Source organism: Pygocentrus nattereri, chromosome 5 (genome assembly GCF_015220715.1).
Source record: "Pygocentrus nattereri isolate fPygNat1 chromosome 5, fPygNat1.pri, whole genome shotgun sequence".
Taxonomy (NCBI): domain Eukaryota; kingdom Metazoa; phylum Chordata; class Actinopteri; order Characiformes; family Serrasalmidae; genus Pygocentrus; species Pygocentrus nattereri.
The window spans coordinates 46,981,909-47,008,387 of NC_051215.1; the positions used below are offsets into that span (position 1 = coordinate 46,981,909).

At 41.2% G+C, this 26,479-nt stretch overlaps 1 protein-coding gene across 8 annotated transcripts; it reads left to right on the top strand.

Annotated features, from left to right (window-relative positions):
- On the top strand, positions 1–25,359 carry ctnnd1 (catenin (cadherin-associated protein), delta 1). 8 transcript variants are annotated; one of them, XM_017710159.2, is made up of 21 exons: positions 1–130; positions 10,904–11,055; positions 14,028–14,099; positions 14,253–14,378; positions 14,571–14,854; positions 14,995–15,264; positions 15,585–15,840; positions 15,936–16,158; positions 16,251–16,443; positions 17,633–17,750; positions 17,890–18,046; positions 18,439–18,456; positions 18,948–19,013; positions 19,223–19,350; positions 19,481–19,631; positions 20,164–20,359; positions 20,478–20,671; positions 20,813–20,863; positions 20,989–21,071; positions 21,383–21,437; positions 22,826–25,359. In XM_017710159.2, the coding sequence occupies exons 2-21, from the start codon at positions 10,909–10,911 to the stop codon at positions 22,885–22,887; spliced, it is 2,850 nt and encodes a 949-aa protein (XP_017565648.1). In that variant the 5' UTR covers positions 1–130; positions 10,904–10,908; the 3' UTR covers positions 22,888–25,359. The 8 variants fall into 8 exon arrangements, with proteins under 8 accessions (XP_017565648.1, XP_017565650.1, XP_017565646.1 ...); XM_017710161.2 differs by having other exon boundaries at positions 78–415; positions 21,383–21,482; XM_017710157.2 differs by having other exon boundaries at positions 78–415.
- The last annotated feature ends 1,120 nt before the right edge of the window (positions 25,360–26,479 follow it).

The following is a 26,479-nucleotide window of genomic DNA, read 5'->3' on the forward strand; positions in this document are numbered from 1 at the left end:
CCCCTCCCATCCCCACCCTGCATCGCTCCGGCTGCGCAGGGGAGGGGCAGTAGGAGGGTCAGGGGCAAAACTGGGGAACGAGGAAAGAGGAGTGAACGCGGCGAGGAGGAGGAGGAAGATAGATAGCTAGGTGGGCTTTTTATGAAAGGACTGCAACATTTTATAAATCCATTTCGGCCTTCGGGACTTCCCTTTCCTTCGTTTGTTTGAATGGGTGCAGCAGAGTTAACTTAAAGTGAAAACCTAACAGCGCAGATAGGTTTTCGTGGCAGTGCGGGCTAAAACGCCCAAATTTAGCCCAGTTTGGGATTACGGTTACTTCCCAGCGCTTGGAAAAAAAAATCAGAGTATCTGGAGCCTGTTTCGATAGGCCGGGACCGCAACCGCACCATCGGACTTGCACAAAAACACAAAGGTAGACTTTCAAAACTGCCGTTGTTTTTATTAAGTCGCACGTTGGTTGTACAAAAAAATGTTCTTCTTAAAACGTACGCGTTTTACTGGCGTCTCGCTTGGTTTTATTAGTTCGGGAAACTTGGAAGTCCGCTGGCTAAATGTTAGCTATGTAGCTAACAGTTTAGCCGTTAGCGTGCTAGCTGGCTGGTTCAGTTAGCTTAGCTGGTTTGTTAGCGGTAGCCACGACTCACATTTGTCAGCGAAGATGACAAAGTTATTTTTTGGTTGGGAAATGCTCAAGTTTGGTGGAAAGACCCCGATTTTTATACCCCCAGCTTAACGTAGTTGGCCGACTGCGTCTGTTTTGTGTGAGTTACAGCGCAGAGTCGTGAGGCAAACGCAGTCGAGACGCTTTTCTGGTTATTTCGTGAAATTCCCGAATAACACTTTAAACGCTGGCGAAACGTGGCGTTTATGCGATAATAAGTTGTTTGTGTGTTTGTCTCCGCTTGTATAACTTTGTAATATCCCTCTCTAACCGATACGCCGAGTTATTGTAGCCAAGTTGTTGAAAACAGTGGTGGTGATTTTGTTTAGCCAGTTAGCATCGATGCTCGGCATTATTTGATCGGGTCCTAATTTAAAACCACGTTTGTGGGCTGCGCTTTTTAAATGTGTGCTGTCAAGTTATCTGGACGTGTTGGGCCGTGCTTTAAATTGCGAGTTGTAACGTTGTGTGAACGGGAGTGTGCTGTGAATTAAGCAGTTTGAGGGGAATCCTGTGACGAAGTTCATCACCAAACCCATCTAACTTGGGTTACAGCAGTGAGGTCAAGGCCCCAGGTCAGGATCACCTGTGCTTGGAGAAGAGCGTTTTATTTATTAAACTAAATCCCTTGGGTTAGTGTCTGATTTGGTTTATTACAGTTTTTATCGTGCTGTGAGTGGTACAGGCATGCGCGTCTTAAATGTTGATTTTGTTACAGTTGGCTTTGATGTTATCAGTTGTATTCAGAGTTTTTAATTGTTTTGTTTTCTGTATTTATCCATTATTTTGCAGGTTTTATGAGTGTATTGTTTATTAAGACGGCGAAAATTAGGCACATTGTGTAAGTGTGTGTGTGTCTTTTGAACTAGACAGGTAGTTGGGCTGTTTTGAAGTGTGTCTGTATGTGTGTGTGAGAACCTGTTGAGTAGGTCTGAGTAGGTGAATGGGTGTGTGTGTGAAAGTGTACGTGGGGGAAGGGACAGGCGTGGTTCACGTTTTTCTCTCTCTCTCTCTCTTTGTAGCTTGCTTTTTCTTGCATTTACACACAATAAGATGTAAAGCAGCAAGTCAGCATAATGGAGTGGCCACTGACTACAAGCTGACCGATTTTATGGTTCGCCTGACTTGGCTGATATATTTAGCATGAGTCACTGGAGATGATGTGTGTGCTGTAAGCCCAGTTTTCTCGACTTAAAAGGCAAAAAGGTTTGGTTTTTTTTCTGGACTACCCTGCGGGCGTGTCTACCTTGACCTGCAGAAGCTGAGAGAGGGAAGGGCATGTTAACACACGCCATGTTTTCCCAACAGTCTACTTTACAACAGTTCAACACATCTCAAGCGCACACTTGTGCTGAATGGAGTTGAAGTATGACAGTTGTGTGGAAACTGGGCTTAGTGAAGAAGGCTCTTTTCCCCCTTCTTTAAACGTAAGCTATCATTTTTTCATTTTTTCTGAAACTGTATAATGACCGGGTTTACTGTTACAAGGGTGTGTCCGTCAAACACGGAAGGGGGTTGAGCAGTTTTAAAGTGCACGTCTCTGCTGGCGGTCGCCACAGACTGCGTCGATACTTCAGAAAAGTAGTTGTGTAGTAGAAATATCATGGGTTAAAATGGTTTCTCCCTCTGTTAGAATTCAGTGTTAAAAAGGCTTTGTCCCTGAAGTGGTGAAACACTTCACTTCGTCAAGGGGTGAACACGTTTTTTAAGCACATCATGGGTGTCTTTAGTACTGAAAACGCTGACCCAACTGCATGTGTCCTGGCAGAGCGTAATTTGTCCAGCTTAATTGGATTTAGTGCAGTGTTAGGCCTAAACATTGAATAAAAACCCTTATATTCTTATTTTTTTGCAGTAATTTTATAATTGGCGCTGCTTATTCTTTCGTCTGTTCCAATTGGTCATGTGTTGCATATCGTGTATCAAGAAAATATATTCAAGTACTCGGATATTGTAATTTCGACCCCACCCACCCCCCGTTTTATCTTCAGCTTCATCTACATATCCCTCACTGGAGAACTGAAAAGTAGTTTTTCTTCCAAAATCATAGAAAAAAAAAAGTTTCAGAAAATCATTTAGGATAGTGACTGATTTGGTCAACCTTTTTAAACGTTGGTGCTCTAAATGGTACTAATTAATTATTTAAAATGCTATCTTACATCGTTTCACTCATCGATTCAATTAGTTTGTTTTTTCCATCTCAAGTACTTTATAGGAGAATAGTCAAACATTGATAGATGTGTATTAAACATGTTTAATGTGGCCACATAGCACCGTTTTGTGTTGTACAGAAACCTCTAAAAAAATCATGACTATCCCGACTTCTGGTATGTCAGAATTACTCAACCTCTCATGTGTCTGTGACATTGGTTTCGTTTGTAGGAGTGCTGGAAGTATGTGTGGTCTCAAAGTTCACAGAGGCGTTAGTTTGGAGTCAGGCCAAAATGGAGGGATTGGCTTTTCACATTCAGTTTTAACCTGAGTCAGCAGGGATGGGGACCCTGATGAATTGTCCAGTTTTACAATAACACTGTCATGAGCATACTCTGTGTATGAATGGTTGGTGGGGTCATTTTGTTCCCCTCTACATCCTAGTGTTGACCTCTACCGTCAATTGTAGGTTTAACTGCAGTGTAACTTTGATCAATCTTACATTGCCACGGGGACTGAAAGCATCTGACAGGTGCTTTTTGTTATTGTGTGAATATGGCTATTTATTTTTTCTTTCTGGACTTGATTCCTTTCTTTGCACCTTGCCGCTGCATTTTTTTGGACATCTTTTGCCGCATTTGTGCTGCTGCGTGCGTGCAGTGTTTAGTTGGGCCTCTATTTTGTCCGTCCAGTTTTGGTCAGTTTACTTTGAAAAGTGTTTCATTTTGTTGTGACTGCCCCATTAAGGCCATGTATCTTGTGGCTCGTAGACTGGTATTATTTTAATTTTATAAATCTGCCATGACTATAGTGTGCAAAATGGAATAATAACAAAAGGGACGCTGCTATTTTCTGGATCTTTGTGACGTGGATGTAATGCTCCTCGTCTGTCAAGTACATCAGTAAAATGTGTGTATAAACGATCACTGTCATGGTGAGTCAGTATCAAAATATAAACATATAGGCTATGTACATGTCCTCGTGGTGAACAGAACCATCTGACTCTCTGTTTAAAGTGTTCAATCACCTAATTTTTTTCTTCCCTAATCCACAAATTCGGCCTAGGAGTGAACAGCTGTTGTCTCAGAAATGCACTCCATGCTGTACATGAGCATCCCCGTTGACTGGCCTGTACAGCTGTGCTCAGTGGTATGCGGTAAGCGCCACTTGTACACACTTCATCACTCAAGATCTTGCGTGTGGCTGTAGGTTAAAGCTGCATCTTTATCAGCCGTTGTCGTGGCCTGATCTGGGTATCGTCTGGATCTTCTGTGTGTGTTTGCAGTAGGTGTTTAGAGTTTGAATGTTAAGTGGCTTAGCGTTCTAATACCTCTCCTATCCCATTAGCAGACACACACGATTAAGCGTCCATGCAAATTGAATTAGTTTGGCCTAATGTGGCTTAGGGCCGATGCTGCCTTCCTGTATCTGTGCCGCTCTATCAGTCATAACTGAGATTTAGTATGATGGCATCTGTCTGAGTTGCCTCCATATCACTGAACTTTTCTTTAAGACTACTTTGTATAGCTATAACTTTTAGTTTTAGTGATGATGAGAATAAATGGTTAAAAACTTAGAAGAATGGAAGAATGGTTAATGGTTGAGGAAAAATTCTTACTCAAAATGTAGTCAGTTAGCATATATATGTGTGTGTGTGTGTGTGTGAGAGAGAGGCTGTCGTTACTTGTGTGTGTGTGTGTGTGTGTGTGTGTGTGTGTGTGTGAGAGAGGCTGTCGTTACTTGTTTGCTATGTTAGTCCTGTAGATCCAGTGTTTAACCAAAGAAGCAGAATTTAAGCCCTAAACGCATCTTGGCTGATTGTATTATTATTATTATTATTATTATTATTATTTCTAAGTATATACACACACAGTACAGATATTCTGCAAAATCCAATTAGACAAAGAGTGAGATAGTCCATTATAAATAATGTTCGTTGTAAGACGTTCTTTTAAGTGACTTTAACTGGCTTTATTAATGAAACTCCATGAGAAATTGTCATTTTTAGTTTGATCACTAGTGCTGTGTTGCATCCAAGTATAGAATAGACAGGCATATATGTCAGGGGTTTTTGTCTTTGTGTCAAAATTCACAGCACTATGTCAGGAATGCAGTCTGTTGGAGTGAGGTGGTAAATCCCAGAGAAGGTAGCTTACCTGTTTGACCTAATTTTGGCTATACCGTTGTGTTTGAGATGGCAGTCTTGAGTTGCTTGGTTGTTTTCCCAAGGAAAAAAGGCCTACATAAAGTTTCATTCTGTTCTGGGTCAGGCCTATTTAGAGGGGTGGCTTTTTTTTTTCTTCTCTGGAGAAGACTTTTGGAACTCTTGGTGCTGTTGCCAAAAATAAAACTGAAGCGATGCACTCAGAAAGGGCTATATCATAACTACAGAGTATCTGTATTCAAAGTGTGCTTTGAAGGGATGCTCTTTGAAGATAAGAATAGGGTATTAGGCGGCGTGTGTTTGCTGGGTGCTTGTGAGTTTTCAGATACGGCACCCCTATGGTAGTCTGTGTATGTTGGGTGCTTGTGTGGTTTAGATACTGCACCCCTATGGTAAAAATACATTGAGTTTTTTTTGGCTTGCTGAAAAAACTGAAATTTGTCCACAGAAGAACTGCTGTTCACTACTTGTGGTTATGTACCTGCTGTACTTTCCTCTGAATCCACATCTGTATTTATGCACATTGTGTGAAACGATGAACGGATGAACGATATAAAAAAGTAACTTGCAACTTATTGCTGAGATTGAAACAGTAGGCGGTGCAGCTGTTCTGTGTGTGCAGTTGTGATTGCAGGTGTGTGTTCATTAGTAGCTTGGCGTTCACAGGTGCAAGCGAGTGTGTTACAGGAAAAGGTGTGCATCACTGAAACTCACCCCCGTTTGACTGAACCGATGAGTCATTGCTTTCACACTTTGAATCAGACACTGTGAGACTGAGAGCAGACATAGGAAATGAATATGGAGTGAAAAGAATATGAGGGGTGTATTTTGGAAAAGGAAGAGGGCATTTTAGGTATTTTGAGGCTGAGACAGGATCAGACACGCCACAGCACCAACTGGAATTTGTGCGCGCATGCACACTCCGGCATGATTTTCTGCGAGAGTGTGTTTGCTCTGTGGAAGGTATGCTGTGGAAGAGTGGAAAACAGTTTTAGAAGTCGATGAAGCTGACTGCTGTGTCTGTGTTTTCAAGGACAGCGCCCCCACCCCACCCTCGACACACACACACACACACACACACACACACACACTCTTGGACACACATTTACCATTGTTCTCCTCGCCACCAGATGGACAGCTGCAAACCCCCCACCCCCCGCCCATCTCACTGTCTCTCTATCTATCTCTCTTTCCCCCACTGTTTTTTCTTCTTTCCTCTCTTTCTCCCTCTCTCTGTTTCGGCAGTCTTTCAGGGTGCAGCACTCGCTCTCGTGGAGTGTAGGGAGCTGTGCTGTTTTAGCAGTGTAGCCTTGTCCTTGGCAGGAATGAGCTTCCGTTTTGAGTTCACTCTCGTTTTAGAAGCTACTGTTTGTTTTGAGGATTCTTTCACCCTGCTCGCTGGTTTCGTCTGGGCGAGTGCAGTTTTGTGGTCCAAGATCAGGGCCTGTGTTCCCAAAGCTTCTCCAAGTAGCACTGCTGAGCTAGGATCAGATTCCTCTTTTATTTTCTAAGTCTTTCCTCACAATAAAGGATCCTAGATCAGCGCTCTGAGTAGCTTCATGACCATGGAGGGGCCCCGGGCTCCAAACACTAAAATTCACAGGTGTTTCCGAAAGCCTCCCAAAACATAATTAACCATTCCAAAGTGAAAAGTCGCCATCCCATAGATTAAATACTGTTTGCTTTACTGTTGAATTACTTTTAACGATTCTTGCCTATTCTGGGTAAAGTTTCTGTACTTCTATGTTGCCACTGTGTGTTTTCTGTTGGTTTTTTCCCCCAAGTTGTTGTCTGTTCCAGGATAGCTTAACGTATCCCTGTTCTCGTTTTCCTGACATTCTCAAGTTCGCTACTCAGGATCTTTTCCTCCAGGTGTCGGTGGTCTTTAAAAAAAAATGCAGAATTCTGACATTTATGAATTTGGGATGAATTTACTAGACAGAAGCAGATATTTTACATATTCCATTCAGCATAGTTACTGCAGTTTTGCTACTTTAAGCTTTTATTATACCTCTCTTACAGCTGTTAACTTTATTATGGGTCTGTTAATCGCTTGGTCTGTAACACTTGGCAGTTCATTTTTCCTCCACTGTTAGGTTTGGACAGTTTGTTATTTGAAACCCAGCAATTGACACCGCACCACTTGAGCACATCACTGCTTAGTACCCCTGCTTTTCTACATCATTTGTTAAGAAATTATCATTTCATCTTTGTTACTTACGGTTACTGTCTAACAGCTTTGTACTGGTAAAATCTCTGTGATGTATTTCTTTGTCGTATTGAAAGGAAACCGTGTCATTCTCACCTTTTGCTGGTACCAAGGCTTTAGTCCGGATATAATAATGTGAAATGGCATGTTCTGTTTTTATTTTTTTATATTTTATTTTATTTCATTTTTATTATTATTTATTTATTTATTTTAAACATCATTTGCTTCAGGATCTGCCTTTGGAATGACTTGCTATAAGAGATATATATTGCACTGTACAGTCTGTTGGCCATGGTCCTGATGTACCATTAGTGAATACATTTGTATTGGTTGTAAGTTTTTAAAGGACCATCTAGTTACCAGGTTTCATGTGGCACCAATGCACTGGTGAATTTCTTTTTTGGTGCTAGAGAATACTGTAATACTCACTGTAACCTTATTTTTAGTCCGGTAAATACATGAAATACAAGCTTGCTGTTCCTATATTTTTTTATTACATTTATTAAAAAGATGACATTTGTATTAAATGTTAATACACATGTTAACTTCATTATAGCTCATCATGCATTTCTTATTTCTGAATTTAAAATTTTTGATCTGAATTTTAATCTGTGCCTGAAGTTTTGTTCTCTGGCTTTGGAAGCTTTGCTATGTAGGGTTTTACACCCAGAATAGAGCACCACAGGATAGCAGCTTCTTCTCACCTGCTGTTCACACCCAGCAGCTCCCTACTCCTTTCAGCTAACTGGTGTTAATGAGCAACTGCAGATCAGCATAGTCATTTATTTATAAACTCGTCTTCTCATGTTAAGAAGTGTAGCATCAAAATGCCACCGAATAACCGTACTTACAGTGCAGGGTTCAGAGTGCAGCCAATGTGGTAGAACATGTGGATGAAATGGTTGCTTTGCGACCCTGTATTTCAAGCTGGGCACACCCATACCACTAGCAGTTTTGTTTGGCTGCTGGTATATTATGAGGTTCATTAAGGCTGGGTGGTATCTGAATTCTCGAACCCCACTAGTCTTTGATATAATACGCCTGTCTTGTAGGTCATGAAATGGGCTTTGATGAAATGCTTTATGGTAAAATGCATGAAAGCAGGCACCAGAAGGAAAAAGTATAAAGAAGTTTGAGAAATTAATTAAAGAAGTGTGTATTTTATTCCTGGAGCCAATTTTTAGCCAAAATAATGTGAAGTTTGTTGATGTGCAGATTAGATTGAATTGGAGCATTCAATGGGGGGAGATGAGTGGAAACTCGTCTGCCCTATCGCACTTTCATAGTGATCATCTTCTTTGGCTCCCATCAGCAGTTTTCGTCAAGGTGATTTCTTCTAATAGGATTCCTCTTTAAACTGCTTTTCAAGTTTCTTAGCTTCGGTGCACGCGACAAATGTATTGGCTCACTTTCCACTTTGGGAGCCTAAATATAAATAATGATTAATAATCATTCCCAGACTTTTCTTTCACTAGCTGAAATATTTTCACCATAATTACACAAAAAGTCATGCGTTTCAGCCTTAAGACTGCCACAAGTTGTAAGCTTGCTTGCTGCTCGTCGTCTTTTGTCATAATTTGGTCAAATCATTGGCTAAATCTTTAAGAAAGGGAGCAGTTTTAAATATAGTATAGCTACAAAGCAAAACTGCAGCAGTGTGTGAGCACTTCTCAAAAACTGACGCAAGGCATAGGTGAATGCTTGATTCTCACTGATCAACTCCTGGATTACAGTGACGTCAGCTCTTAGACGGGTTAGCTGAGAGAGCTTGGTTGATTGGCGCCTATAACTTGCAAAAGCCTGAAGAGAACAGTTGAAAGTGAAAGTATGCTGTGAAGCAGGCTAATGAGTTCAGCAGTCAGATTGGTGCGGTGTGGTTTTTAACACAATGCTGCATGTCGGACTCCTTCAAGAATAATGCTGAGGGGGTATCTAACCAGTAGTTACCAGGTGAAATCGGGACTATCAGCAAGGCCATGGCGACCTCCTCCTGTTGTGAGTGGATTGCTGTACTGGCCAGCAAATGGAGCCTGGCGAACAGTGAACACATATTTTATATGTGTACTTCTGTGATATGAGACAACCTTGGCTGCTTTTCTATTTTGTCTGAGCTCATTATGCTTGCCTGTACATGATGGCTCTCTCTGTCTTTCCCCAACACATGTTAATCATCCTCTCAGAAACCAGTTTGGTTTCCTGTCGATGGTGCTGTGTCCATGTGTGTTCCTTTTGCTGGCAGTGTTATCACTCTTATCTGGAAAGCTTTGTCAGTGCCTCTCTCTCTCTCTCTCTCTCTCTCTCTCTCTCTCTCTCTCTCTCTCTCTCTCTCTCTCTCTCTCTCTTTTTTTTTTTTTTTTTTTGTTTTTTTTTATTCAGAGTTTGGGATCTGTTTTCTTATCATTATAATTTTGTTTACCCACCTTTATTATCTGATTTCTTTGTGCTTGGATTCCCAAAAGCATAACCTAGACTCACAGCAGCATGACCATTTAACCATAAGACTTGTATTATTTTAAATCAGCTGTCTTGCAGTTGTTTTAGGACACAATAGAGACTGTAACTGATCTTACTCTTGCGTTAAGAAGTTAAAAGAAGATGAACGTTGCACCAAGTTGCTAACTAAGCTGTACAGCCAAGTAGCAGCTATGCCTATAAAAGGCCCATATTATGCATTTATTTTTCCCCCTGAGGTCCACCTGTCACTTTTGGGTGGATTTATGTACCAGAACAATTAACCTTTCTTTATTCCGTTGGAATTAAACAGGCTGTTTGGTCCCTGTGCCTTAAAGATGTACAGATGCTTTGTAAACAGTCTTCAGTGTGTGTGTGTGTGTGTGAGTCAATATGTTAACTTGAATATTGTTTATGTACATCAAGCTGCTTTTTCTTTAATTTCATGAAATACTTTCTTTAATTAGGTTTGGGTAGTGAAGGAAAAATATCACTTCAAGTCATTTTTGCAGACATGATGCTTTTTTTGGGTTTGAGAAGTTTGATCAGACGAAAAGGATCAGTAGTATAACACCTGAAAAAACTTCAGGTGTTTGCACACCGCAGTGAAACAGGACTATGCTCTCACTGTAATGAGCCTTTAGTCAGTGTTCTTGACATAGATGATATCCACGATATGCTGAGAAGCTTTTTGTGACGTGATTTATTATTCCGTATTGAACCATGAACACTGGAAAAGGTTTCGAGGCACTGTGAAAGTTCAGATTGTAGAAGATGCTCTATGTAGAACCTTTGTATAGAGGGTTCTGTATTGCACCAAAAGGGTTCCGCTTTTTTTATAATGTCAAGCTTGTAACAGAAAAATCAGAAGAGCCATTTTATGATGCACAGAAACCTATAATCATACAAAGGGTTCTTTGAGTGTTCGTGGTTCTATACAGAACCATTTTTCCTATTTATAGAACCCATGAGGAACGATCTTGTTTGAGTTCTCCATTAATAATGCATTGAAGAAAAATAGGTACCTGTAACTGGCAATATACTTGTGTACCTATTATCCTAGTTGTCTGTAATGTGGTGCCCTGTTTTTGAATGTCTTTCCTTCAAGTCTCCTTTTTTTTTCTCTCTCTCTCTCGTTTTTCATGAAGGCGTATATACATCTGTGTTCTTGTCCTAAACACTGAGCATGGATGGATTTCTGTTGTTCTCCCTCTCCTTCTTTCTATGTGTATTCAGTAGTGTAATGCTTTCTCTTCTCTCTCAGTGTGTATGGAGCAGTGTGAGAATGCCGCATCTCTCTTGGCCTCCGTGCGTGAGCAGGAGATGCAGTTTGAGCGTCTGACTCGAGCTCTGGAGGAGGAGAGGAGGAGTGTAGGGCCCTCGGGCACTCTGCCCCGCCCACTCCCCACCCTGCAGGTAACACCTCCTCCAACAATTCTTGTGACCGCAGGGGTCAAACGTCATTGTGCCGTCCCACCCCATTCTCATCCTCCTCATGAGTCTACGCCGTCCTCCCTGCCCTGTGTATTTGCCTTCTGTCATCATCCATGGTGACCACATCATCCTGTCATTGTATGGCTTACATCATCCCCTTTCAGTGCATGACTCATACGTTTCTTTCATCTTGTAACATTTTTTTTCTCCGTCTTATTTGCATCGTTTGCATCCTCTTCCCCGTTTGCCATCGTCAACCACAAAGCTTTCTCGTTCATCTTGCATTAAGCCTTTCACATCACCATTTAATGCTGCGTCTGCATCATGACCCTCTGCCAGGAAAAACATTGGATCACAAATCTGGAATCAGCTTTGTCTGACATCATGCATGCTGCCATTGCATCGCCTCTACCACCATTGTACACTTCATTGTTTGTTGTGTTGTTGGTATTCGTGAAAGCATGCCTTGTATGTCTTAAGTGAATTGGGGAGGGGAGGGGGAGGTGGTTCATGTCTGAACATCTGAACGGGATGGAATTGGCTCACTTAAGATGCTGCCTTGGCCCAATTCTTGCTTTTTAAATTGGGCATCGCAAACTTGTGAAAGCATGGCTACATTTATGAATTGGCATGGATATATGTAAATGTGTGTTTTAAGTTTGGTCCGTCAAGTTTTTACTTTTTGCTAAGGAGATGATACCTTGCAAAGTGTGATTCTGCTCCGTTGTAAGTAAACACTGTTGCTGATTAGAGGGAATGCAGTCAGTGGCACAAATGTTGACAAAGGGGTGGTGAATAGAATTCCTGAATTAATAATACTTTAATTGTTCCTTTTTTACCATCTTGTATAAAGGAGAGCTTGGCCTGCATGTCCTTCAGTCTGTCAGTAATAAAGATGTAAAGGTCTGCAGTTAGTAGGGCAGACAGGCGTCAGGAGCTGCTTGTGTGGCCTGTAAATGTTTCTTTGCATCTCATTTTATTTCAGAATGCTTCTGCCAACAGTTAGTGTGACTGAGTAGATAGACTTCTTTCCTATTTTCTATGACCACGATGCTAGTAGAACAAGATGTTTATTGCAGTCAGAGAGATGAGACGTAAGATTTTCTGTCTTCTGCGTTCGTGTTCACACTTCATTTTGCAAAAATCTCTATTGGACACTAAGGGATTCACAACTATTGCTCCTTATGTTTCATTGCATCAGTTGTGCCTTGTAACCAACCTTGTATCTTTTGCTTTTGTCATTAAGGTTTTTTTTTTTGTTTTTTTTTTTTTTTCCATTTTCATAATTTTAAAATACCAGCTGCCGTTAACATGGTATCAAAAGTTAATGACAAATGGACAAACTAATATGGTTGAAACCTTAATTTACATTCAGAATTTTTTTTCTCCTGTAAGGTTACATTTTTGAGAGGAGGGTTTGATCTGACAGCAGTAATATGCAAGTGAATACACACATTTTAGGCTTGTAGTCTTGAGTCAAAGCATTCACCTTTTGTCAGCATGGACACCTTAAACTCAGGTAGCACAGGGTACAGATTGGTGGGTTGACAGCAGTAAAAAATTGAGTGCCTTGACGGAGATGTTGTTCTTCAGAATAAGACTGAGAAGGCTTTTGAGCAAGTGATCTTTAAGGCATTTTAGGTGTTAGTAGTCATTCCTATGCAGTTTTTGACTGTTAAATCATTCACTTGATTTTAAATTGTGGTGTACCCTCAGTAGAAGATAAAGCTGATACCACTTTGCAGTTGCAGCGTGTTCGGGCAAATCGCTCTTTGTTAAAGGAGGCCAGTATGGCCAGCCTGAAAACCCCTGAAAGCCCTGATGGCTCTGAGATAGAAGCCAGAGAAGAAATGAGAAACTGGTTCAGTCAGTATCGTCTGCTCGCACTGAAAAGGAGCTTTGACCCCTGCCGAAAGTTGCTCAACGTTAAGCAGACGTTTTACAGTTATAATCTGCTCGTCTGTCTTTGCTCAGCCTGAAATGACACTTGCCACTCACTTTTATGACGACCCACTGGTCATTTGGTTGGATTCATTTGCTTTATGATCACGTGTCTGTGTGAAGGCTAAACATTTGGCTGTGGTATACGGCTTTTTTGTTATGTGTCCTCATAATATAGTTTCTCACTATAACACACACACACCAGCTTTGTGCATTGTGCTCTGGCCCTTTTGTACAGACAGAGTGTACGTGTAGTTCATTGGTCTGGAATGCCACCATCAGCCTTATCTTCTACGTCTTTTGACATAGCTGTACGCATATGAAGATGCCGAGCGAGCTCTGGGCCTGACAGGTTCTTACAAGCCTGGAGCTCGCCTAGACCCGCTACCTGACTCAAAGGCTCCCTCTGAGGGATGGAATGAGTACTGTGCTCTTTCCCTGCCTGGATCCCTTATGGAGTTGTGTGTGTGTGTGTGTGTGTGTGTGTGTGTGTGTGTGTGTGTGTGTGTGTGTGTGTGCTGCATACCACTGCATGGTTGTATGAGTAAACTCTTCCGGGAAGCCATTGTCCTCCCCTTCTTTGTCATTGCAAACCCTTTTTCAGTCATTCCATTTTATTTCCATTCCATTTTTTTAACTATAGCATCATATACACTTCATACATTGAAATTACAGAAGCAGATGTGATTGTAAGGTTTCAGTTGTGCTCCCCCATCTAATGTGTCTGTGTGAATGTGTGTATGTGTAGCTGACGTCATGACGTTTTGTCAGCGTCCTGCAGAAACCTGCTGTTACTCTGAGAGTTTGGAATAGTTCAGCCGGCTGATCGCTGGCCACTGTGACGCCCCTACCATTATCCTGCATGTCTGTGCATTTTTTTTGCCTCCATAAGCCAAATTTCACTCATTGGTCGTGCCTCCCAATGAAGATGGGTTTCAACTGTCATTTTCTCACACGAGAAAATGAGTTCTAGACCTTTTTTATACGACATCTGTCTCCCTCTTTGTCTATAGAACGGGCGTATCCCTGGTGATGCGGAATTAGAGAGACTCAAACTAAACGAAGGATATATCAACGGGACACAGGTAGGCATGTGTGTATGTATGAGTCCCCTCTCTGATTTGGTGTTTTGTGGCCAGATGGTGTTTGTAAGACAGGAAATATTTTAAAGCAAATGGCTGTTGCTCACTATTGTTCTTTTGTTTGTGTGTGTGTGCGCTTGCATGTGCCTCATACAGTACAGGATGTTGGACCCAGGTCATGTTGTTGAGACTGTCACTGTAGAGGAGGACCCCCGGGAGACGTCACCAGTCATTTCTGTTGAAACTAGTGAGGATGGTACCACACGCCGCACAGAAACTACAGTAAGCACTTGTAAAGTCAGGTTTAGTGTCTTCCTGGTGTTCTACAACTTTAACACAGCTTTAGTCATTTAGTAAGTGGGGAATCTAGAAATTGCCGTCGTTTTGTCCTCTTTTTCTGGGTGTTTATTATTTAATGTCAAAGTTTTGGCTTGAGGTGATTTGAGCAGTCATTTATTATTTCTTTTGTATCAGGTCAAGAAAGTCACGAAGACCACCACCACTCGTACAGTTATTCCCTCGGTGTCTGACACGCTCTCTCTAGATGGCACTGGTTCAGTCACTGGAATGAGTGGTTATAATGCACCAATAGACCGTCTATACAGGCCACCAGCTGCACATATGGACTACCCAACTGCCACTGTCCCTCGTAACTACCACTACGGACCACCTGGGGGATATGATGACTACCGTAGTGCTCCGCCCTCAGAAACCTATGCCAGTCTCAACCGAGGGGCACGCATGGATGATCGCTACAGGTGTGTGTTTTTGTTTTGTCTGGTTGCATGATATGCAAGTGTGTTTGTGTGCGTGATTTATTTTTATTTATTTATTTATTTATTTTTTTATTAAACGATAAAAATGTCTATCTTTTAACCTCTTGTTTGTTTCCCTCCAGACCTGTGGATGGATACCGCACACTGGACTCCGGTTATCGTGTCCACAGCAGACCCCAACTAGACCCTTATGCAGCCCAGCCACAGGTGGGACGCATGGGCAGCGCTCTAGAAATCTCTGGCCTGCAGCGCTTTGTCCCCGAGCCATACGGCCTGGAAGATGACCAGAGGAGTTTGGGATACGATGACCCTGATTATGGCATGGGCCCGCCTATGCACTACAGCACCATGCCCCGGCTAGCACACCATGCCCCACCGCCACGAAGGACGGGGTGAGTCCGAGTGTGTGTGTGTGTGTGTGTGTGTGTGTGTGTGTGTGTGTGTGTGTGATGGGGTATAGACCAGTGTTCCTTGGCCACATATTTTAATAATCCTGTCTTACATTTCTGAATGATCATTTAATGCTTATACATGTAAAGTCTTGCTTGAGAGATACTTTGTCAATGAGCAATAAAGTTTTGTTTAAAAAAAAAAAAAGTTTGTTTGGAATGAAAAGATATTTTTGTTCGATCCATGCTAGAGGATGTTTCCTTTAGCACCTCTACCACTGTTTCATTTGCTTTAACTTATTTTTGCGTGTGGGCGTGCACAGGTCTTATGAGGGCACTCTGGATGGGGATATGAGTGGAGCGGGGGATATGTATTACTGGGGGGGAGGAGCTCCTCTGGCTCAGGGAGAAAGGGGCAGCATGGCATCACTCGACAGCACCCTGCGGAAAGGCCCTGCCCCAACATCATGGAGGCAGCCTGAATTGCCTGAGGTCATTGCCATGCTCAACTATCGTCTGGACCCGGTCAAGAGCAATGCTGCTGCTTACCTCCAACATCTCACCTTCAAAAATGATAAGGTACGCATCCACATCAGCTCAAAAAAGAAAAAGACTAAATTAAGCTCTTTTGTCCCTAACCACCTTGCTCACACACTCTGTCTTTCTACATCTAGGTAAAGTCAGAAGTAAGGCGTCTCAAGGGCATTCCTGCTCTGGTATCCATGTTGGACAATCCAAAGAAGGAGGTGCATCATGCAGCCTGTGGAGCACTGAAGAACATTTCATATGGACGAGACCCTGACAACAAGATTGCCATTAAGAACTGTGACGGAATCCCTGCACTTGTTAGGCTGTTGAGAAAGACCAGAGATCAGGACCTCACAGATACAATCACAGGTACACACAGAAACACGTGCTCACACCTGAGGGTAACAAAGCTCATAGTTAGTCTCACAAATGTTAATGATGGGTCCCTTTCCCTCATCCAGGCACACTGTGGAACCTATCATCTCATGACTCTGTGAAGATGGAGATTGTGGACCATGCGCTACACGCGCTGTCTGATGAAGTGATGGTGCCACACTCAGGCTGGGAGAGAGGGAATGAAGCAGGAGACGAGAGCTGCAAGCCTAGACACCTTGAGTGGGAAACGGCTCTTACCAACACTGCTGGCTGCTTGAGGTACTCTGTGCTTTTACACTCAAAATGTGAAATGTAATTGGCATACCTTCATTGGTAATGTTTGAGCCTCTTAAACAAACATGTTGATTTCTGAACTACAATTTCTCTCAATCTCTTTGTTCGTTTTCACTCTTTTTAGTTCACTGTACCAATGTTGTAAGTCACTCACCTGTGAAAGTGACCTCTGTCATTTCCTCGTGCTCAGTTTCGTCATGACTGACTTCCATGGATGTAAATCCTCACATTATTTTGAGTGACTTGCATTACCACTGTTATTATATGACTATGTGAAAAGGGCCTTTAGGGACATGGTGAAATTGGATGGGGCTTGTCAGTAGAGGGGTGAGTCTGTTCATGCAAGATTCAACAGACATTGGAAAGGTGGAGAGCGCAAGAACTATTTTTTTTTTTTTAAAGATGTAGAGTTTTGTTGGTAAAGGGTTATCTGTACAAGATCATGTGCGTGTATGTGTGCGCATACACATGTGAGAGGAAGCGACTTTCTTGTGAGCAAGAAAGAGGGGAAGTTAAAAGGGAAATGGTTGTTGTACTGTGAGAGCTATGTGTGTGAAACTCCTCTGTAATAGGACTGTGAAGGGACAAAGGAGAGAAATGTGATCTCTAAATCCACTTATTTCTCTTGAGTGCTTCTCTTTGAGATGCTCCTTCACTCCTGTTTGCCTTTAGAAAGCTCTCTGTTCACTCAAATGTTTTCCCCCTGATTACATCTACAGGGAGCTAAAAGAGAGTCACTCCCTCCCACTCGCTATCTTTGTGTCGGTGCTCTGTCTCTGTCTTTGTATTTGCACTTTTGTATTTGTATTTTTTTATTCTATTTGTTTCAGGGTCTTCGTTAAAAGCAGTGCTTTTTTGCATGCCAATATTAATTTTGATAAATTTGAGTCAATATGTACCTTTTGGTTTGGTTGGGTTGTTTGGCATTGCTAGCATGCAAGAGTTGTGCACATCTGAGGTGTGTTTTCAGGAGCCGTTATGGTGTAGTTCTTTTATATTTAAAAAAAAAATCACGTTTTTAAAATCACACGTAGCCTTGTTTTGCTTGACTTTTCTCTTATCAAAGTTGCAAAAATTACATTCAAAGCCAGACGTACTGTTATAACAGCTCTAGGTCATTTGGGGCACTGTCTTTGCCTTCTGCCTTTTAATGCATGCTGCCTGATCTCTGCAGGAATGTGAGCTCTGAGAGGAGTGAGGCCAGAAGGAAGCTGAGAGAATGCTCCGGCCTGGTTGATTCGCTCATGTACATTGTCCAATCCCAGATTAACTGTAAAGATGTGGACAACAAGGTAATATCAGTTAGAAATAATATAATTCCATTTTCTTGCAATAAACATACCCTTGAATAGTGAGGAGCTTGTAGTATTTGTCCAAAATGAGTCTTCAGGAACTTTTTCATCTGATGTCTTTTCATCTCTCCCTCTCTAGCTGATAGAGAACAGCGTTTGTCTGTTGAGGAATTTGTCCTATCAGGTGCATCGGGAGGTGCCAGGCTGTGAGCGCTACCAGGAGACCACACCTGTCAACCAGGGCCCCACCCCTGCCAATCAGAAGACTGGCTGCTTCAGTTCCCGCAAGGGCAAAGGTAGGTGTGTGTGTGTGTGTGTGTGTGTGTGTGTGTGTGTGTGTGTGTGTGTGTATTGAAACTCAACTCTTACTATAAAATGACCTTCATTACTTCATGTGGATTACATTTTTTTTCATACTCCATTGTTATTGTGATGCAGTGTAGTCAATTTAAACCTTGCTGCATGAGAATGTGAATCTTGGCATTTAGTTTTTTTTTTTTTTTTTTTTTTTTTATTTTGTTTGTTTTTTATTCTTGTGTAAGTTTAGGAATGCAAGCTTGTTGCTTTTGGTGGCTTGGGCACTGTTGCTCTATTTTCTTTTACTGAAATACTCTCTTCCCTGTCTTTCTGCTCCTGCCATGTTGTTTTTCTCTTCCAATCCTGCTTTCTTCTTTCGGTCCCAAAACAGACGAGTGGTTTTCCAAAGGTAAGCCTGTCCTTTTGTGAGCATTGCCTGCATATCATCACTAATATACAGTCAAACATTTTTCTGTTGACTTCTGTTATTGGTTTGGTTATGTTTTGCTTTGGCTTAGCTAATGTAATTTTAAATGGGGAATTTTGAAATTAGATGAAATGCTCCCCTGCTCTTGCTTCTCATTTCAAATCCATTTTAGGACCTTGACTTGCTTTCCTAAGGAGCAGTCTTACTCACCAACATTCACCATCTGTTATTTTTCAAATATTGCCTGTAATCTTCATTCTGACCTCAAGGGGGCACCAGGGTGTATAACAGCACACTTCACAGCTGGACTCTAGTTTTAGTTTTCTCAGCTAGAGCAGTCACACTAGCATGTGGTGATTGTTTGGCACAGTTAGTATGTTTATCACTTTTTTCATTTTATTTTGTGCATTAGACTTTTCTGTAATTTGTTTAAAATAAGGGGTAGGTAAAAGGTACTTGTTCTGTCATTTCAGGGAGGAAAGATGATGATGGAACTTCAGACACGATTGACATTCCAAAGAGGACCACACCAGCCAAAGGTATGGAGGTGTTATATAGTGGCATTAATGAACACTTTTTTATGATCTAATTAAATGTGTACTTTGCAAAGTTAAGAATTGATGAAAATGGACAAAAACAAAAAAAACATGTCATGGCAGTATCAACATAAATTTTACTGTGCAGCTGAATGGCAAGGGCAATACAGGAAAGTCAAATGGGTGATTCATCACTCTGTTCTGGTTTGTAGGTTATGAGTTGCTATTCCAGCCTGAGGTGGTTCGCGTGTACACTTCCCTGCTGAAGGAGAGTAAGAATCCCTGTGTTCTGGAAGCATCTGCAGGAGCCATACAGAACCTGTGTGCGGGCCGCTGGACTGTAAGTATTCTCTGCTGACTGCCATTCTGCTGCTGTGAAGCACTTTAATTATAGCCACTTCTATCTGTTATTGCTGTATTTGACTCTCTCTCTCTCTCTCTCTCTCTCTCTCTCTCTCTCTCTCTCTCAGTATGGACGCTACATACGGGCGGTCATGAGACAGGAGAAAGGGTTGCCCATGATGACTGAGCTGCTAGCTCATGGGAATGACCGTGTGGTCAGAGCTATGTCTGGGGCACTTCGAAACCTGGCTATTGACCCTCGCAACCGTGAACTGCTAGGTGTGTGCTCTGTGTATGCATAAAAAGAAAGCACTCTGTGACAACTGTGCTGTATGAGGGATGTTGGAAATGTGTGCATATTTAATCGTATTTTAAAGTGTTTAAGCAACTTCTGTAATATGTAGCCTTGGGTTACATGGGACTCTGTGGTAAAGGTTAAACACACTAGGGTTTTTTCATTTTACTGCTGTGCTGAATAACAGTCTTCACAGTTCATTTAACCAAGCAGGCTATTTCTGGTAGTGTTCTTTCGCACTGTCTTGTGAGAGAGATGAGTTTGGGGGAAGGGAAGGCTTCTGGTGGCATTGCCTATCAAAGATGCCTTTGGCAAACTTTGTCAAACTGTGGAAGTGGGAGCCTTCAAGAGCATTGCTACAGCATAGAAGATGCAGTTTTTTTTTGTTTTTGTTTTTTTATCAATATCTGCACCTTATGTATTTCGAAAGCATTCATTCTGCTTTAAAAATTGTTTTTAAGGCTTGTGCAATTGTTTCTAAATAGTTTTCATAGAATAATTCTTTCTCTCCTGCAGGTAAACATGCTGTGCCAAACCTGGTGGCGAACCTTCCGGGTGGTGGACAGAGCCAGCCAGTGCGTGCTCTCTCTGAGGAAACTGTGGTGTCAGTGCTGAGCACTCTGGCTGAGGTAGTAGGCTCCAGTCTGGATGCTGCCAAAACCCTCCGCAGCTCACAGGGCATTGAGCGACTCGTGCTTATCAACAAGGACGGGTCAGTGTGTGTCTGTATCAGAATTTGTGCTTGTTTTGAGCTCAGTATACTTGCGCTTATCGTGTACATGTGTACAAGTTAACCTTTTTTGTTCTTTGTGTGTCTGTCTGTCCCACAGTAATCGCTCGGATCGGGAGGTGCGTGGTGCCGGTCTGGTGCTACAGATCGTGTGGGGCTTTAAGGAGCTTCGGCGCACGCTGGAGAAAGATGGCTGGAAGAAATCTGATTTTGTGGTTAGTGTCAATCCCCCCAGTAACACTCGCAGCAATGGTGGCTATGAGGACAGCAGCACCCTGCCACTCATTGACAGAGGTAAGACGTTCACTCCCAGACTAACCAGCCCATACTGCTTTCAGTTGAGTTCATAGCTTGCTCTTTACCCTTTTTTCCAGTTTAACTTTATGAATGTATGCTGCTGTTTTTTTCATTTACTTTTTTTTTTTCCTCTCTCAGGAGGAAAGGACAGAGATAGAAACATGATTCCACTAAATGACATGGGATCAGGTGATTTTATTCACATTTACACTTATATCCTACTTCTTGATGACAGCTGAAATAAATTGATAGGATTTACATTTTTATGTAAAACTGGTTGCAAGTAATAATTCTGTTCTTTCGTTGTTTGCCAGATGCTTACACTACACTGGACCAGAGAGGAAGGAGGAACACTTTGGATGACACTCTAGAGCCTGCAGACAGTGATGCAGCTCAGGTAAAAATCTTGACACTTTACACTTGTTAATGTGCACACACGCACTCATACACAGAAATGTCCTTGTGGAATTTTCTTTAAATGTCCTTAAACTTTGAGACTTCTACAGCAGACTCACAGCATGTTCCATTAACTACGCCTTTTTTTAAACTTGCTTCTATCAGTAATTGCAGGTAGATTTATGAACGGTTTCACTACAACTAACCGTCTTGACCTTCTCTCTCCTCTTCTTTTTCACATTTCCTCGACTCTGGTGACCCCTTTTCACCTTTGTGAACACCTTTCTCTCTTTCTCTCACATACTCACTCAGGGAGGGATGTATGGGGAGAGGCGGGGCTCCATGCCCTTGCTGGACTCTTACGACGGTTAGGCCACTCCCCCTCCCCCCACTCAGTGCATGAGCGAGCATGGTATGTGTGTCCACTGCCTCCTTCCTTTCACTGCATGGGCTCTCACAGTGAATGTGTGTGTGGTCCTAACCCCAGCTGCTGTAACTTTATTGTTAATGATTTTGTTGTCAATGCAGTATAGTTCTGTGATTGTTTTAGTGTAGTTTTTGTATATCTGTGCTGTTCATGTGTCCAGTTTGGCCACATGGCTTATGTATAATCACACATCCGCTCCCCCTTGATTGTGGGCCTGAAAACTCTGGGATGGTTTGTGCATATGATGGCACATGCACAAAGCCCTTCATAAGTTTTGTGACTAAATATCATTGAAGTTTTTTTTTTGTGTGTGTGTGTGTGTGTGTGTGTGTGTGGTTAGTGTCGTAAAGGGATTGACAAGTCACTAACATTTTAATAATAATTTTTTTGCACTTTCTGCTCATGGATAGAATCGGGGTGGTTTTCTAACCTCTAGTACTTATCCTAGTACTTAATATTACTGCTAATAATAGGTCTGCGCAGAAAGTACATAAATATGGATACTAGTTTGTAGGAATAGAACATAATGAGTGTCAGTAAGATAAATAGTAACAAATTGGAGGAATGCAAAAATAATGCAATTGGATTTTTATAATTATTTGGAAATATTTGTTGACTTAAAGCCCAGGGAATAATAAATAAAATGTAGATAAGTAGATTCTTTTGCACTTGTGGACACACAATATTCGTGTACAAAATGTCCTGTGAATAACTTTCCAATGCCTAATAAATGGCAAATGTTATTTGGCAACATCCCAGTCTTGAATAGTGGATACATAGGCAGGGTCTTCACCAATCACAAGGCTGATGTGATTTCCTGCCATGGGCTCAGTGGGATAACACAACATGACTTGCATATGAAAAGCCTATTTTACTAATTTCTCTTCACTCACTGTTTAATTCTGCTTCAGTGATGTTGGAGGAGCCACAGACTGTCCACACAGTTCTCAGAGAGCTGTGATAAGTGATTTTTACATTTTTAAGCCACCAAACTGGATGTTTATTAGATCATTCGATTTTAGTGTCATGCAGTGTAACATTAAAAATGTTTACATTCCCTGGGACTTCCACCCCTTTCAGCAGGCCTCTTAGTCTAGCCAAAATAATAAATGATTAATAAAATCAAATAAAATACATTTTAAATAACACTAATTATTTGAAGTTTTCATTTCATATAAAACGTTAAATTTGAAGGCTGAACTGAAGGACCTCCAAAATGGATTAAATGGTGTTAAAGGCAGAATTTCACACTTTTGAGTTGTCTATCCCTTGGTGTCAAAAGATCAGAATCTGTATTTATTTCTTTCTTGTCTTGTTTCTCTACACAGAAAAACTGATAGTGTGCATTACTCGTGGCGAGCGCCCTCTTCCTGCCTACTGTCCCTGCTGAGCCTCTGATCTGATCACATCATGAAGGGACCACAGCCACTAATCAATAACGCAAAGAATCTCTTCCTCCGTCATTATTCATTATCCCTTCACTCCCCCTCCCTCTCTCTCTCCCTCCCTCTCTCTCACTGACATTCTCTCTCTAAGATCCAAAAGACTGATGATGGCCACTACTTGAGGAGGCAAAACACTATGTTTAATCTTTTTTTCATCTTCTGGTACATTCAGTCCATACAAACCTTTTTTTTATTTTAATTTTTTTATTCTGTTTTTCTTCCCTTGGAAAGAATATGTTAAGTAAGAAACCCAAGAACAACCGAAAACACTGAAGAGCTGGAATGGATTTCTACCGTTCATTTATGTCCTCATCTTTGTTTTATTCTTGTGAAACTACGTAGTATGCAATGTTTGTTGTTCCTCTTATGGTTGAGATCAATTGGTTTACTTCTTTTTCCTTCCACTACAGTGATGTTTGACCTCATTTATTGACTCTATACAATGGTTAAGGTTAACACAGTACAGTAAGTATTCTTACCACCACTGTGTCATTATTTTTTTTTTTAATCTTTAAACACTAATGACCTCATTGTAGAACTTTATACTGATACTTTTCAAAACTCTCTCAATCCCTCCCTTTTGTTTCTTCAAGTTTTTGTAGCTGTAAGAATGATCGAGGCTTACAATGGCTTTCTTTTTGCTTTGCGATGGACAGTGATTATCATTTATGCCAAATTGCACCACTATCTTGTGAGTTATAATATGAAAAACGTCATTTGTATATACAATATTTCAGTCATGTCTCATAGAAGTGTTCGGAAGGGAATATGGGCCATTTTGTAATTTAACCACCCTCTCACAGCCCTCCGAGCAGATACCACTACATCCCTTATTCCGCTTTTGCAGCCCATTTGTCGTTGTGGTAATTCGTTGACTCTTTAGTAATGTGATGAGAGATGTGAATTCGATAGAGAGAGAGCTCGAGAGAGAGAGCTCATGGGGTTATGCTTGACTGTAGGAAGAGAAACATGTACTGCAGTCTTTGTTTCCCTGCATTGAGTGCCCTTAAAGGTGGCGTTGCAAAGAAATGTCTCTTGGATTAGTTCATCCAGTCCAAGTGAGTTATTTGGGAAATGACCACTTGTATCCCAATCCTTGGATTCCTTCTTAGGCAGGGTTAATATCAGAGCTGGTGCTATACTCATAAAGCACCTCAGAGTGGTGGGAGCACTCTGTTTGGATCAGTGGATCAGGGTGAGTACGAGGAGCATGAACAGTGCAATCGCTGATCCTACAGCTGCGCTGCCACTCTGAGCTAAGCTCTTGGACCAGTTCTTGCTCGCTGTTGTTCCCTGTTGTCTGAATATAGATGTTTGTGTAAATATGACGGCGTCTAACAAATCCACCCTGCTTACTCTTGAGTGCCTCGCTCGCTGATCGGTCCACTTGGCTTGTGTGTATGAGCGTGAGTCTGTGATTCTGAAGAGTACATGGGAGACGTGCTTAGGTTTAGGAGTCAGAGGTTTTGGCCTGTGTTCAGCCTCTGTCCCCAGTGCCTGTTTTGTGTTGGGAGTGAATGATGGAATATTGAGGATGCGTTTGGTTTTTTTTACGCGACGAGCTCAGCGCTCGCGCCTTAGACTGCATATTCAAAATGCACAGTGATTTTCTGATGTAGATATTTGCTGAATGGGATGCTCTAGCACTAGGAGTTAAGTTGCTTTTTTTTCTTTCTTTTTTTTTTTTTTTTTGTACCTTGGCTTGCTTTGGGAGTTTTCCCCCAAACGTATGATTTTTACCTTCCGCTCCCCAACATTTTCCTCCTATGTGAGACACTACAGTTATCTGACCAATTGAAAACAATAATGGCTTTTAAGCAGGAATTATCCACAGGAAGAGACATCAGACTCTTGTCTGCAAGATTCATAAACCTGTGGACGCTTGATTATGAGGGAAGCAAAAGACTTTTTAAGTAATATCTTAAAATGACAAAATTGCATCTATTACAGGCAAATTTGAAGCAGAGCTCAGATTTTGATTCTAGCTTGATATTTAGATAAAGAAAAAATAAAAGCACATTTAACTATATATACCAGAGAATATTTGTTAACTTTAATTATTTTTTTTCCTCTTGGTTGTCTTTTTGTTTTCCCTTTTTTATATTTTATGATTGGGAATAATTGTTTTTCTGGGGCTGTTGTGGGTGAATGCATATGCAATCAGTTTTATTTTTAATTAAAATGCATTTACAGTTTATATCTTTTAATTAAAAACAAAACAAGAAAACAAATCGTTCATGTGTCATGTATTGTCAGTTGTCATACAGTTTATATGCAAGACTAAAATCTGATCATTCTGGTGATAAATAGTTCATCTCTCTGCCTTGGCTCTTAAACATTGCACCTTTCTTTCATGGATTGAACATGTAACTTAGCAATACTGTTTTTAATAAAAGGATGGTTTTTTTTCAAAGGATGGACTTTGTGTATTGCGTGTATTACGATATTACTGTGCAAGTCGTTTTCTCCAACGACAGAAGTAGAAAATAAATTTGAAATGTGTACCAACCTTTGACTGCACCAGTATGCTAATGCTAACCAACAGATCGGTCACTATAGGGTCTGTTCTTCTGTAGGTGGGGATGGTGGGCTTCAGTCTGGGCAGCAAATCCGTAAACACTCTCATCTCCCATCCTGGACATGCTTTCTAAAATCACGCAGGCCTTCCGTGTTTGTGCCGTGATGCACATTCAGTATTTTTGTTTGTTTGTTTTAGGAGAGGGTGACCTTTTGGCAGGATATGATGGGAATTATTGGGGTTGTGTAGGATTTGAAACATGTTGAATGAGTCTTACAATAGCTGTGTGTAAAGTTCCTGGTTTTTAGGCAAATTGATCTGCATTAACCCAAACTACAGTGAAAGTGTGTTTTGTTACAGGATTGTGTTTAACCCTGTAAGGCCCATTGTTGCAAAATTACATCACTTTTAGCTCTACCAAAAACAAACCTGCAAATGTTTTCTTGTAGGACCTTATTTACATGGGCATTAGGTCTTATTGTTTAGCCTTGCAATGCCATTGAATTGTAAATAAGGTCTGACCATCAGGCCATGAAGTCATACAGCTTGCAAACTTTCCTGGATGCACATCTCCCTCTTTCATTGAAGTGGATATCTCAACACTGAAGTAAGTAAAATCTATTATATATTTATTGATTGCAATTATTAGAATGTCTAGCACATGTAATTAACTAAATTATTGTTGAATGCATAAGGATTAGGTAAGGATGGTAGTCAAAATGGCATATGCACCTTGCACAATGCATGGGCACATAGCACTTCTCAAATGTTCACATTGTGAAATAGTTATTACTACTAGAAATGTTTGATTTAATTGCAATTTTTCTATATTTTTATCTGTTTAGAACAGATTTGAATAATTCTGAATGAAAACATGATTTATAATTGTGGTGTCTCAAGCCCTTCCAGTACCGGTATTTGAAACTTTGTCTGCATTTTATCTGTAAAAATACACATACAGCTGTTTTTCTGGGCTTTGTTTGCTCAAATATCTAAAGCCAGGGTGTTCCTTTCAGTAT